The sequence below is a fragment of the Elephas maximus genome, chromosome 1 (assembly GCF_024166365.1).
Source record: "Elephas maximus indicus isolate mEleMax1 chromosome 1, mEleMax1 primary haplotype, whole genome shotgun sequence".
NCBI lineage: Eukaryota > Metazoa > Chordata > Mammalia > Proboscidea > Elephantidae > Elephas > Elephas maximus.
Window position 1 is genome coordinate 78,871,971 of NC_064819.1, and position 14,733 is coordinate 78,886,703.

The following is a 14,733-nucleotide window of genomic DNA, read 5'->3' on the forward strand; positions in this document are numbered from 1 at the left end:
GGGATTGGGACAGTAACACGTACTTATAGGGTTACTATAAGATTTAATGGACATAATTTAAGCAAAATGCTTAGCACAGAGCCTACTTCGTAGTAAGTTTTTACTGTAATATTTACTTTGGTAAAGGGAGTAACCATGAGCTCCTTAATGTGATAATTCTCCACATATGTTTAACTACAGTATTACATTTCCAACTTTATAGTTGTTGTTCTTAGTTGCCACCAGGTTGATTCTGACTCACGCAGACACCATGTGTGTCAGGGTAGAACTGCTCCATAGGGTTTACAAGTCTGTGACCTTTTGCAAGCAGATTGCTAGGCCTGCCTTCAAGGTGCCTCTGAGTGTCTTTGATCCTCCAACCTCTGTAAGTAAAAACTTACTATAATTAATATTTACTATATTTTTATTTTTATGGTAGTTATTATTACTTATTCTTAACAGAGTCAACATTCATTTTAAACATGTGTTTATATATTTTCTTTACAATTTGCCTTTGATTAAAATTTATTTTTAATGTTTATTAGGTTAGGCTGAAACAAAATAAACAGCTACCATCTATTATTCTTCTGTGCAAATTTCTAATGTACGTATGTAAATCTTTACCAGGTATTTTATGTTTTGAAACACCTTTTAATTGGCATTTTAATAGCTAAACAGGGAGTTCCATGCAAAAGGTTAAACACTGGACTACTAGCTGACAGGTTGGAGGACCAAATGCATTCAGAGGCACCTTGGAAGGCAGGCCTAGCAATCTGCTTAATAAAGCTAACATTTTCATATAAACAGTTGCAATAGTAAGCATAGACAAAAAGTCTGAAGGAGGAGAAAGTTATAAAAGCACAAAAAATGAACTTTAGGGGAAATGGAGTTAAAAAAGCTTTTTTGGGGGGGGCGGGAAGCCCTGGAAATGTGTATGTGCCCTGGGCATCCCTTAATCTCGGTCCCTAGTTCCTACCGCATGCCAGAGTTCCTACATTTCTCCAAAGCACTGGTTCCCCAAATCATTCATTTAAGCTGTTTCATTATTTGGCCAGATAATTAATATTTAATAAACCTCAGTAGCATTTTATTTAAATGTGAGACTGAAAGGTTGAAAGAGGAAGCACGATGTAGACCAACATCCAGATCAACCTTTCCCCAAATGATTTACTGTATCTACGTGATGTTGTTCTTAGGTGCCATTGAGCGGGCCCTCCAGGCACATTGGAACTAAATGCTGCCCAGTCCTGCACCATCCCCATGCTCGGTTGCAGATCAGACAGTTGGTCTATTGACTGATTTTCTGCAGTTTAAGTCTTTTCAGCTGGTCTTTGCCCCTCTGATCTCTTTGATCTTAAGGCTGTCTCCTCCAGTTTACCTTTTTTTGAATTCATTTAATAGCCTTCACATTTTACTTTAAACCTATAGACTTCCATGCAAACTCAACCACATTTAGTTTACAATTTGTTTTTAGCTTTTATTTTATATTATTCCTTTCTTCATAAAGATTTTTATTTTTATGAAATTAACACAATTTAGTGACTACATTCTGTTGCCTTCTCGTAGATGTAGGGTCTAGGGGGAATGCAAATATAAGGTGAATAAAATCCATTCTCCACCCAGAGGGAGTTTGTAAACTAGTGGATAAGGTACACGTTAACTCTAGTATGGGAAGAAACTGCAAAGTGCCTTTATGTTTGTCCAGAGACTGTGGAGAGACAAATTAATGGCAAAGAAAGAAAAAGTTTAAATAATGCTTCCATAAATCTTTGGCCACTGACTTAGTTATCTAGTGCTGCTATAACACAAATACCACAAGTGGGTGACTTTAGCAAACAAAATTGTATTTGCTCACAGTTTAGGAGGTTAGAAGTCCAAATTCAGGGTGCCGGCTCAAGGGGAAGGCTTTCTCTCTCTGTCAGCTCTGGGAAGGACCTTGTCTCTTCAGCTCCTATTCCTTGGCGTCTTGGTGATCCCCAAGTGGCATGGCAGTCATTTTCCCCAATTTCTGCTTCTCTGGCTTGTTTAAATTCTTTTATATCTCAAAAGAGATTGACTCAAAACAGGCCCCACACTAATCCTGTCCATTAACATAACAAAGAAAACCATTGCCAAATGGGATTATAACCATAGGCATAGACGTTAGGATTTACAACACATTTTGGGGGGACAAAATTCAATCTATAACAGCCACTAAAAGTGAACTTTATCTCTTATGAAAATGACAGGGTGCACTCTAAATAGTTCTTCATGTTCTAATTGCAATTAGAACTATCTAAACAGTTTTATCAAGATTTTTTTTGCAAGTATTGTTGTCTTCCTTTTTAAAAACAAGTTTTATTATTTTTCCTGATATGCATATAGTTTATCTCATGTATAAGATAAAGGAGAATAAAAAACCAAACCTAACCCGTTGCCATTGAGTTCGACTCATAGTGACCCTATAGGACAGAGAACTGCCCCATAGAGTTTCCAAGGAGCACCTGGTGGATATGAACTGCTGACCTTTTGGTTAGCAGATGTAGCACTTAACCACTATGCCTCCAGGGTTTCCAAAGGAGAATAGTAGGTGCTCTATCCAATGAGATTGGAGCAATAGTCAATTGAAAAAAATCAGCTAATGTGTGGAATTATGAACAATGCTATATCACCCTTGAATGTTTTATTTAAAATATGAAAATTTACATTCATTTGTTAATTTTTTGGTTATGGATTTATTGATTGTAGTCTTTACATAAATTTCACCAATAAATATAATGGCATGATTTTAACAGTGCGGTGGTTCTTATGGGGAGTAGAAACTATGCATTTAAGCAGATGTTAGTAATTACATCATTAACATCAATAATAACTGCATGTTTTATTATTAAAATTAGAAAGAACTCATTGGCCTTCCTAAGAGATATATCATTTACTTGAAATTTCAAGTTTTGAACAGATTTGAACTGCTGATCTTTTTAGCAGCCAAGCACTTTAACTACTGTGCCACAAGGCCTCCTGTTTAAAATTTATACACACAGTAATACAGAAGACTTTTTAAAAGAGGAAACAATTGAATAATTTGGTTCACTGAGATCAGAATTCGGTTCATCCAACGTCAAATGGTCATCAAAACGATCATAAGATTAAAAAAAGAAAAAAGGTATTATTTACCTCCTGTGAGCTATGGCGGAAACCCAGGTGGTGTAGTGGTTAAGTGCTAGGGCTGCTAACTAACAGGTCGGCAGTTCAGATCTGCCAGGCGCTCCTTGGAAACTCTATGGAGCAGTTCTACTCTGTCCTATAGGGTTGCCGTGAGTCGGAATCGACTTGATGCCACAGGGTTTGGTTTTTTTGGTTTATGAGCTATGGCTGCTAACCCAGAGGTCAGCAGTTAGAATCCACCAGCCGTTCTTTGGAAATCCTACAGGGCAATTCTACTCTGTCTTATAGGATCGCTATGAATTGGAATCGACTCACAGCAACAGTTTTTTTTTTTTTTTAATTGCTGTGGTCATTGTTTTATTCAAAGGAAAATTATTTGCATTTGATTGCAGTTGAGATTTAAAAGTAGTACAAGTATTTTAAGAGACTCAGAAAGTAAATTGATTACAATGAACTAGAAATGCAATAGAAATTCAAGAAATAGCAAAACTAGGTAGGAGATTAAAAAAAAAAGTTTTCATGAGGAAAAGTAGTTATTAGTTGGTATGTGAAGTGGAGAGGAATTGAAGGGCCTCTAGCCAGTTTTTTTTAGCTAGGGTGACTCTGAAGGGAGGGCATGGAGAGTGATGATGGCCAGGGAAAGAGGCAGTAAAAACCATTGACAGGAATCAGACTTTATGACCCTGGCAAGTAAGGTAAAGAATACGATTCACAATGTCCATCTTTTATAACATTTATTGTCAGTTGACATGCTCTTCTCTTCATAATGTAATTCCACACCACCTTTATCATTTTTTTTAAAACAGTCCTTGAAACTCCCATTAAGATGGGATGTTACCTATCTGAAATACCATTGTAGTCCTCTTTAGCAGGGTGCCTGGTTTACCACGTAGGTAAGTACTAGGATTTGAGTGAATTAGGAGGGGAGGGGAAGGTAGGCCCAACACTCAGTGCATTAAGTTTTGCCCTAGATGGACATTGAATCCTGCAGAGGGAATCACAGGGAGATAAAGGTCCGTATTTTGATGAGTTTACCCGATTTCTAGAATTCAGGGGCTCTGGGTAAGGATTAAAAAATAACTTTATGCTCAGGGTATATAAGCGATTTAAAAAGGTTACTCACTGCTCCAACTGTATATCCCTAAGCAACCCTCCATTATTTTTTGGCTTCTCTTCTTTTGTTTTTCCTCTATAGTAAACCCAGGTATAAGAGGTATTTCAAAACAACAAAGTTTTAGCTATTGGATGAAATTGTGCAGCGCAGCTCTTGTTAGTGATAAAGTGGGTGGCTCTGAAAAGAGCCTTTGGTTTGAATGGAAGGTTTGAGTTGTTGGAAAGCAATCCCGACTTCTACTTGCCCTTGGCCTTGTGGTGGCTTTCGGTCTTCTTGGGCAGCAGCACGGCCTGGATGTTGGGCAGGACGCCGCCCTGTGCAATGGTGACTTTGCCCAGCAGCTTGTTGAGCTCCTCATCGTTGCGGATGGCCAGCTGCAGGTGGCGCGGGATGATGCGTGTCTTCTTGTTGTCACGGGCTGCGTTGCCCGCCAGCTCCAGGATCTCGGCAGTCAGGTACTCCAGCACCGCCGCCAGGTACACCGGTGCGCCGGCCCCGACCCGCTCGGAATAGTTCCCTTTACGGAGCAGGCGGTGCACACGGCCCACTGGAAACTGGAGACCAGCCCGAGAAGAGCGAGTCTTAGCCTTGGCGCGAGCCTTGCCTCCCTGCTTCCCGCGTCCAGACATGATATGGCAGTAGTCACTAGCCTGAGCAAACTGAGGTGGAAAACCTTAATCTGCGGTACTTATACACATTGCCGGGCGCGAAAATGAAGCTCTGCCATTGGTTAAAGAGACACTTACACTTAAACCAATGGAATCGTGGTTTTGAAATACACTGATTTTGATTGGACAAAGTTAATCGTGACGTATCCAGGAATCGTGACGTGTCCAGGAATGTATAAAGCATTTACAGCCCCACGTTCATTTTTCCTGTTTATCTCCTTCGCAGTTAACCTGCAACCATGCCTGACCCGGCTAAGTCCGCTCCGGCCCCGAAGAAAGGCTCCAAGAAGGCGGTGACCAAGGCGCAGAAGAAGGACGGCAAGAAGCGCAAGCGCAGCCGCAAGGAAAGCTACTCGGTCTACGTGTACAAGGTGCTGAAGCAGGTCCACCCCGACACTGGCATCTCCTCCAAGGCCATGGGCATCATGAACTCCTTTGTCAACGACATCTTCGAGCGCATCGCTGGTGAGGCCTCTCGCCTGGCCCATTACAACAAGCGCTCGACCATCACGTCCAGGGAGATCCAGACGGCCGTGCGCCTGCTGCTGCCTGGGGAGCTGGCTAAGCACGCGGTGTCCGAGGGCACCAAGGCCGTCACCAAGTACACCAGCTCCAAGTGAGTTCCTGTGAGGAGCGATCGACCCGGCCCCATCCACACCCCAAAGGCTCTTCTCAGAGCCACTCTCTCTTCCAAAGAGAACTGGCACTTTCTTAACTGTCGGTAAGTGATTTATACTTGTTAGAAGGAAACAATTTACTTTTCTCCGTTTACTTATCTGGATGTCATTAGAGATGACTAAGCTACAACGTAATAGGTACTGCAGCAGAGCTCGAGAAAATTTTATATAGCTTTATATCAAAAAGCGTCAGGATTAGCCTCACAGAAAGCCAGTGTGGGAAAAATTTAAAACCCTTTATCCCAAACCAGTCTACCGATCATTAAATTACTATCCTGGTAAGAATGTTTCCTTTGGACAGTCTTCACTTTCATTCATACCCTACTATCGAACCCAGTGCCCAGTGCCGTCGAAGCCCTATGGAAATACTGGTCGCATCATGGTTGAAGAGCTACGGCTGCTAACCATAAAGGCCGATACTTCGATTGCACCAGGCGCTCCTTGCAAGTTCTATGGGGCAGTTCTATTCTGTCCTATAGGGTTGTTATGAGTCAGAATACTAGGAGCTTAATAAATAGTAAGGTAAACAAGTGGTTTAGAGCTCAGGGTGCTAACATTTTGGTCGGGAGTTCGAATTCACCAGCCGGTCCTAGAAAGTCCTATGGGGGAGTTCTATGCTGTGTTATAAGGTCCCCAGGAGTCGGAATTGACGGCACACAACAAGGTAGACATACAGATTGCCTTAAGCGTTCTTTTAATCATTTACTTTTGGGGCGATGCTGGCTCTCCCATCTTCCTGAGCTTAAAAAACAAAAACCAAACCCACTGCCCTCGAGTCGATTCCGACTCATAGGGACCCAATAGATGAGTTCCTGAGCTTAGGTATGCAAAATTTTAAGATAGACAAGGAAAGAAAGTTGGAACCGGATTCAAACACTCGCAAGCCACCAATCGTGAGACGAGTTGGTGTCAATGGCTAATCCAGACGCTGCGCGGGTAGTTTGAAGTTGTCCATCGGTTTCTCTTTGTGCGTCTGTCCTGATGAGGGAATCGCATGTAAGGATTCCAGGCTCTGTGTGCTGGTGGGAGGAACCCTGACATCTTACCCACCCACATTTCTGAGTGAAATTCCTCTTGAGGGATGGAATTTGTTTCTACTTCCTATCCTCAATCTCCCTTTTAAAACACATTTTCCACCTTCTGGGCAGTTTTTCCCCATTATCTGGGAAAGCATTAACTGTGAGGAAAGATTTTAAATGTCACTTTCCTGGCAGGGTTCAGCTCCATGTCTTCTTTCTCACTATGTTACTACTGAATTTACTGTTTATTAACTTGAAGGGATCCTGGTGGCGCAGTGGCTGAGAGTTATGGCCTGCTACCTCTGCTAACCAAAACGTCCTCAGTTCAAATCCACCAGCCGCTCCTGGGAAACCCTATGGAGCAATTCTAATCTGTCCTATAGGGTTGCATTGAGTCGGAATCGACTCGACAGCAACAGGTTTCTTTTATGAACTGGAAGAAATTTCAAAAGAAAATAAGCAGAAGGGCTGTTTCCCACTTCCCCACCCCACTCCTAACTCAGAAAATCAAAATCCAACTTCCTATTTAAAATCCTTAATACCATATTTAAAACTATTTTGATCTTTGCCGGGAATCAGCTTGGGAACGCCTCCACACTGAGTTGTTTGCTGCAATTTTGTGAAGATATCTTTAATCCAGTTAGGGTGCTCCAGTGACCCAACAACTTCATTCCAAGGTGTTTACATGAGACCATATTCTGCACACATGCAAAAGGAGATAAGCAACAATGAAACAGTGCTGTTCTTGACAGCAAAATACTGGAAACAACATGTTCACAGTCAAAATAATAAATACATTTTTGAGGTATATTCACACAATGGAATATCATACAGCAGAGAAAGTAATTGAACTACAATGACTGAATTTCAGAAACATGTTAAATCACCCAAGGTGCATATAACATTTTATAAGGGTCAAAAGTCAAAAGTAAAACCAAATTGTCTGTTAGTTAAGCATATATAGAAGCATGTGTGTGTAATTATAATTTTTTTTTTTATTTTAATGAGACTGGTTAATTTTAAAAATCAAGAGGATGTCTATCTTGGTGATAAAGGCAGGGCCAGGGGATGGGGGAAAAGCACCAAGGTAAATAAAATTGTTGGCCACACCCTTGTTTCGGGGCTAGAAGTGTTTGATATAATTTGCTTTATACCTTAAATGTATGTTACATATATTCCTCTCATATATCACATACCGTACTGAAAAATAGAGAGGGGGAAAACCCTCTTGTAAAATAAGTTCTAAGCATCATGTAGTTTGTCATAAAAGAAAACATACATGAGAACTCCAAACCTGATAATGTCCCTCTAAACCCGTTGTGGTTGAGTCGATTCCGACTCATAGAGACCCTATATGACAGAATAGAACTGGCCCATAGAGTTTCCAAGGAGCGCCTGGCGGACTTGAACTGCTGACCCTTCGGTTAGCAGCCGTAGCACTTAACCACTACACCACCAATGTCCCTGTAGATATTATTAATTTCTTTTAGAGAGGAGGGGCAGGCCTAGCCCAGTAACCCAGTGCCGTCGGGTCGATTCCGACTGATAGCGACCCTATAGGACAGAGTAGAACTGCCCCATAGAGTTTCCAAGGAGCGCCTGGCGGATTCGAACTGCCAACCCTTTAGTTAGCAACCGTAGCACTTAACCACTACTAGCAGTTAACTACTACGCCACCAGGGTTTCCATGGGGGGCGGGGGGGCAGGAGGAGGAGAAAAAGAAAACTCACAGAGGTCATTAAAAATCCTGTAACTTCGAAAGCTCGAGGCTTCGGCGAAAATTAAGATTCAGCAGCCAGTCTCCAAAACCCCTGGTCTTGAATCTATAGACTAAGTTCCCTAGACCAAGAATCTTGATTCCCAGAGAGTTCTTGAAGGATTGTGATGGGTCTTAATTTCAGGTTTTTTTTTTTTTTTTTTTTTAACATTATTTGGTGTAATTGAATCTGCAAGCAACACAGAATTGATTGAATTTGTACTTCATGAAATCCACTTAATTAAATGCTGTTCACCCCTCCTTTGCCAGATATGTAAATCTTAACTTATCCTTCAAGGCCTATTCAAGTCTCAAGGACTCTTTGAAGCTCCGGACTGTCCTGGCCTGGTTGAACTTTGTCATCTCTCAGGTCCTCCACTTCTTGTAAACCTCATGTTCGTTAAGCTTCTCACCTCTTTGTGGCAGCTCTCTGGCAGTTCTCTGTGTGTGTTATGTCTGTGTTTGTATTTTGTATATCTAGTATGCATTTGTGTGTGTGTTCTGTTAGACCAGAGATTTTACCTTCTTCATTTGTATATCTTCACTTCTTCTACCAACTCATTCCCAAAATGTTTGAGGGCAGTAAATTAACCATGTCATTGTGTTAGGTGCCGTCGAGTGGGTTCTGACTCATAGTGACCCTATGCACAACAGAACCATACATTTGGTTTTTTCATCACTATTTGTCATAGTATGGATGTCTCTAATCCTATTCACTAATGCAGGTAATTAGCATTTAATTCTAGCATTGTTTTTATTTTACAGAATGAGGGTATTAGCAGATCAAAATTCAGGAGAGTTTGGAAGAAGATTTAGAGAGATTGAATTAAACCTAAACACTTTCTCCAGGCTCAAGATAAAGATTACAGAAGCTGTTGCTTACTAAAATTGCATACACAGGATGTATATGTATATATATTCTAAGCCTTTAGCTATCAGAGACTGCTTAAATGACTTACTTGAATTTGTCAGCAGGGAAAAGGTATCTAGAAGAATATGTGGAGGGAGGCAGTAAAATCTGTGGGCAGAGTGGAAGAAAGCATGCAGAGAGAATTTGGTCCCTTCATACAAAGTTCATACATCAGGTGCCAGATAACTTCATTCTTTAGAAAGTTAAAATTCATAAACGGGGGGAGGGGGGAGGGGGGAGAGAACTCGAAGGTACGTCTTGTGGGTTATTTGCACCATTGTGAGCCAAGTGTCTAGCCCTCTGTTGCAGAAAAGTCTTGATTAAGTTATGCCATTGCTGATCAGCTTTGGGGAAATTGATTTAAGCTAATTCAAACCAAGATGTTACTTTATTATTTTATGTTGGAATTTATACCTTAATTGGCATAATCTACCCAAAGTAATTTTTTCTGTATTTTTTTCCCTAAAGAACAATTTGAGAGCTGAAAGGAGGTGATTGGAACATAGAAATAGATGAAAGAATTAAACCCTAAAGGACATTTCTTAAAGCTGTCTCTCATGAGTAAAATGACCCTTCTGCAGCCTAGAGAAATTTACGTTTTTCTCTTTGGAATCAGAGCACACGGTGACTAAGCTTAATTCTTTGTCACTCACTTCTCAATTCCATGCAGTTTACTCTCTTTCAGTTATGGCATTGTATGGAGCACATTACATTATTTTAATTACAACTTAGTTACATTTTAGATTGCTTGGTGTGAAAAACACCTGAATCTCATCTTTTATCTCCGTCCTCTCAAATGTGTATGATTTCTGCAGATAACAAGTTTATCAATTTCCTAATACCCTTTTAACACTTATTTCAGAAGCTCACCTTTTTTGATATTGTCATCAAATCATAAAGGTGGCACATATTGGGAGGCTGCACAAGGTAGAGCAGATATATAGCACCGAAAAGAAAAAGAAAAAGGAAAAATTTCCACACTTGCTAATAACTATAAAATAATTTTTCCTATCAACTCCTACAAATTTGAGCACACACAGAAATATTCCTAGGGATCAATGAACATGAAGTACTCAATAATCCCAGCCCCTTTGCACTTAATTTTTCCTCTAACCAAAATGCTTCTCCACTATTTTTCCCCACTTCCTGTAGGTTGCTTACAAGGGGCTCTCTCCCATATTTTTGTTGTGTGAGGGGGCCCTTATTGGTATCATATGACGATTGATGCCCTGGTAGTCTCTAAGTACACTACCAGGCAGGCTATCCCAGGAGGACACAGCACGGAAAGGCTCACAGACCAAATTAAAATGTTTGAATCATATACTTTATTTCACACTTTTTATTAAGTCAGTTGAAAACATACAGCAAGAAAGAAGCAAGGGGAAAAAGATGAGCAAGTTAACAGTTTAGTGTTCAGTCCAATTGGAAGGACCACACCATGTGAATCAAGTGTGTCCAAAGTTCAAACATCTGGTCTCTTTCTCACGGCATCAAGTCTCCTGACCGATGGTGTGTTTACCAAGACTAGACTGCAGATTGAACAAAGGAACCAGGGATGGATTATCCATTAAGCAAGGTATTAAAAAAAAAAAAAAAAGGGTATACACTGGTTTAATTGTGCTTATTTACTAATCTGTAGTGCACAATTTCACCGGTTTTTCATGTCTTTGATATTTTGGTCTTTAACTGTAAATAGAGCAGGGGTTTAACAATATGGTCTTTAAGTTTCCTTTCAGCATTTAAGGTATCATCAATGAGTTCTTTATTCCTCTGCTCTAGGAGATTTCTTTGTGCTGTGAGTAAATCTCTAGTTCTTTCTTCTAAATCTCAGCCTATCAAACACATTTCAACAACATAAGATCTTTTCTTTCAACAATCACCATTGCTAGGAGAATCACTGCCAAGATCCTAAAGTGGAGGAAATTTTGCCTAGAAAGCGTAATTGAATTTTGCATAAAAGAATCTAAAAAAAAAAAAAGATTAAAATTGAAAGCCACTTAAAGTGATATGAAGTCAAAACAATAACAGATTATATAGACCAATCTTTGTATCTTTCCAGAGCTTTCTTTTTGAATTACTCAAAAAACTATAGTCACATTTTCACAAAAGGAATAAATAAAAATTAGGTAGCATTATAGGTTATCACTGTGAAAAACAAAATTAAAAGGCAAAGACAAAGTGCCATATAGTCATTTATATATTTCTTATCTATTTAGTTAGTAAATTTATGAACTACCTTGTCACACAAGAACAACAACAACAAAAAAATTTACACTATTCTACCAATTGACCAGCTGATGCAGAATTCCCCTTTTGTTCAAATTTCATATGCCCAGGACATAAATGAATGGCTGACCATTAAAAGCTTCTCAAGCCTGAGGTCTTGAGATGGGGCGGGGGGTGGAAACTACTTTGAATCTTTGCTTAAGGCCTCAGAATGAAAGCTAAATATGTATGGCCTACATCTTTTTGGAAACTACATTGTATTTTGTTTTTAATTTAGGTGATTTGTAATTCCAAATTTCTGATTTTTTACATTCGACATGACAGTAAAATGAATAATTTACATGTATGTTATAATAAAACATTGAGATAAAATATTTCCCCGAGGATTTCCTCAGAGGTTTAGAATGAAGAAAAAATCCATTAATAAAGGGTTTGTGTGTGTGTGTGTGTGAGAGTTTTAAGCCTTTAAAAATTACTTTGTATATAATGTCTGCTTTAATTATGAAATTATTTCAGAATACAAAATCGAGAGTATAGGCATGGCCTATTCATGCAAGGATTCATGTTTTTCCTAAGAATAAAATGTTCTATAATGGTAAATTTCTAAAGTCTTTGTTCTTGTCTAAGGAAAAAAAAAAAAACTCTAAAGTTACACAGTTACCTCAATTAATATTAGGAGTATGTACATGTGATAGGGTGTCTTGGTGGTACAGTGGTTAAGAGCTTGCCTGCCACCCAAAAGGTCAATAGTTCAAATCCACCAGCCGCTCCCTGGAAACCTCATGGGGCAGTTCTACCCTGTCCTATAGGGTTGCTATGAGCCGGACTCGATGGCAACAGGCTTTTTGGTTTATCAAGTTATATAAGGAGCCCTGGTGGCACAGTGGTTAAGTGCTTATCTGCTAACAAGAAGGTCAACCAACCCCTCTGCAAGAAAAAGATGTGACAGTCTACTTTTGTAAAAATTACAGCCTTGGAAATCCTATGGGACAGTTCTACTCTGTCCTATGTGGTCACTATGAGTAGGAATGGACTCCACGGCAAAGGGGTATATGTGATATGAATATGGAGTTGCACCTAAAATATGCTATAATCCAAATGTGCCAGTGTCTATTACTAGTTGGTTCTTTTGAAACAGTGTTTCAAGAATATGGAACTATATAAGTTTTATATTGTTGTTAGGTGCCACCGAGTTGGTTCCGACTCATGTCATAATACTCTTCTTTGTCTTCTCCAGTGCCCTTTGAAATCTTCTGTTCAGTTCTTTTACTTCATCATTTCTTCCTTTTGGTTTAGCTATTCAACGTTCAAGAGCAAGATTCAGAGTGTCTTCTAACATCTGTTTTGGTCTTTTCTTCCTTTCCTGACCCTTTAATGATCTTTTGCTTTCTTCAGGTATGATGTCCTTGACGTCATTCCATGACTTGCCTGGTCTTCGATCATTAGTGTTCAATGCGTCAAATCTATTCTCCAGATGGTCTCTAAATTCAGGTGGGATATACTCAAGGTTATACTTCGGCTCTCGTGGACTTGTTCTAATTTTCTTCAGTTCCAACCTGAACTTGCATATGAACAACTGATGGTCTGTTCTGCAATCAGCCCCTGGCCTTGTTCTGACTGATGATATTGAGCTTTTCCATCGTCTCTTTCCACAGATGTAGTCATTTTGATTCCTGTATATTCCATCTGGCGAGGTCCATGTGTATAGTCACTGTTTATGTTTGTGAAAAAAGACATTTGCCATGAAGAAGTCATTGGTCTTGCAAAATTCTATCATGCAATCTCCGACATCATTTCTGTCACCAAGGTCATATTTTTCAACTACCTATCCTTCTTGTTTCCAAGTTTCACATTCAAATCACCAGTAATTATCAATGCATCCTGATTGTATGTTCGATCAATTTCAGACTGCAGAAGTTGGTAAAAATCTTCAATTTCTTCATCTTTGGCCTTAGCAGTTGGTGTGTAAATTTGAATAGTCATATGAACTGGTCTTCCTTGTAGGCATATGGGTATTATCCTATCACTGTCAGCATTGTACTTGAGGATAGATCTTGAAATGTTCTTTTTGATGATGAATGCAATGCCATTCCGCTTCAAGTTGTCATTCCCAACATTGTCCAATTCAAAATGGCCATACCAGTCCATTTCAGCTCATTAATACCTAGGATATTGATGTTTATGCATTCCATTTCATTTTTGACTATTTCCAATTTTTTAATTTTCCTAGATGCATACTTCATACATTCTACATTCTGATTATTAATGGATATTTGCAGCTGTTTCTTCTCGTTTTGGGTCATGCCACATCAGCAAATAAAGGTCCTGAAATCTAGACTCCACGTCATTAAGGTCGACTCTACTTTGAGGAGGCAGCTCTTCCCCAGTCATCTTTTGAGTGCCTTCCAAACTGGGGGGCTCATCTTCTGGCACTAGGTCGGACAATGTTCCCCCCGCTATTCACAGGGTTTTCACTTGTTAATTCTTTTCAGAAGTAGACTGCCAAAGGGTCCTTCTTCTTAGTCATTTTCATCTGAAAGCTCAGCTGAAACCCTTCAACCATGGGTGACCCTGCTGGTGTCTGAATCCCGGTGGCATAACTTCCAGCATCACAGCAACATGCAAGCCCCCACAGTACCAAAAATTGACAGATAAGTGGAGGAAGTTGTATATGAACTGTGTATCATTTCACTCAAATTTATGAGGTAAAGTTGTATAACACTGGACTTTTGAAAATAATTCTTTTTTAATTATTTTTAATGTTATTGTGTTTTTGGTGAAAGTTGAAATGCAAATTAGTTTTTCATTCGAAAATTGATACATGAATTGTTTTCTGACATTGGTTGCAATTAAAAATAATTCTTGATGTTAATTCAATTGCATTATAATTTTATCTTAATTTAGCAATTTTTCCTACACTTTAGCTGAGATTTTGAAAATAAACCAGTAGAATATTAAAGCGATGAATAACTGTATTTGACCAAAAGTCTCTAAGAAATTGAAATTCCATGCTGTATTCAATTAAAATAATTGTACCATAATATGTGTGTGTGTGTATTTCAGTGTATGTGTGTATAAAATATATTTTGGCTCATGGATTATATAGTTAAAACCTCAAAGGATTGAATCTATTTGTATTCTCCATCCATCTCACTGTTATTCTGTACCATGAGATTAGAATAATCAAAATTGACCAGTTATTGTATTTGTACTTTTTGGTGTCCTTGTGGAATAAATATT

At 39.2% G+C, this 14,733-nt stretch overlaps 2 protein-coding genes across 2 annotated transcripts in view; one reads left to right on the forward strand and one right to left on the reverse strand.

Moving 5' to 3' along the window:
* The window catches only part of LOC126077361 (histone H2B type 1-H), a 26,775-nt gene extending 12,498 nt beyond the window's left edge, over positions 1–14,277 (forward strand). The window contains exons 2-3 of the mRNA XM_049886622.1: positions 5,132–5,626; positions 12,889–14,277. Coding sequence (XP_049742579.1) covers positions 5,145–5,525 — 381 coding nt within the window. The 5' untranslated portion in view covers positions 5,132–5,144 and the 3' untranslated portion in view covers positions 5,526–5,626; positions 12,889–14,277. The remainder of the gene's footprint in view (positions 1–5,131; positions 5,627–12,888) is intronic.
* Positions 4,404–4,916, reverse strand: LOC126077338 (histone H2A type 1-D). The gene has a single exon (XM_049886587.1). The coding sequence runs from the start codon at positions 4,864–4,866 to the stop codon at positions 4,474–4,476; it is 393 nt and encodes a 130-aa protein (XP_049742544.1). The 5' UTR covers positions 4,867–4,916; the 3' UTR covers positions 4,404–4,473.
* Positions 14,278–14,733: the final 456 nt, after the last annotated feature.

Excerpts from the sequence above, each read along its gene's own strand:
- LOC126077338 (XM_049886587.1), bottom strand. The coding sequence starts at position 4,866 with ATGTCTGGACGCGGGAAGCAGGGAGGCAAGGCTCGCGCCAAGGCTAAG.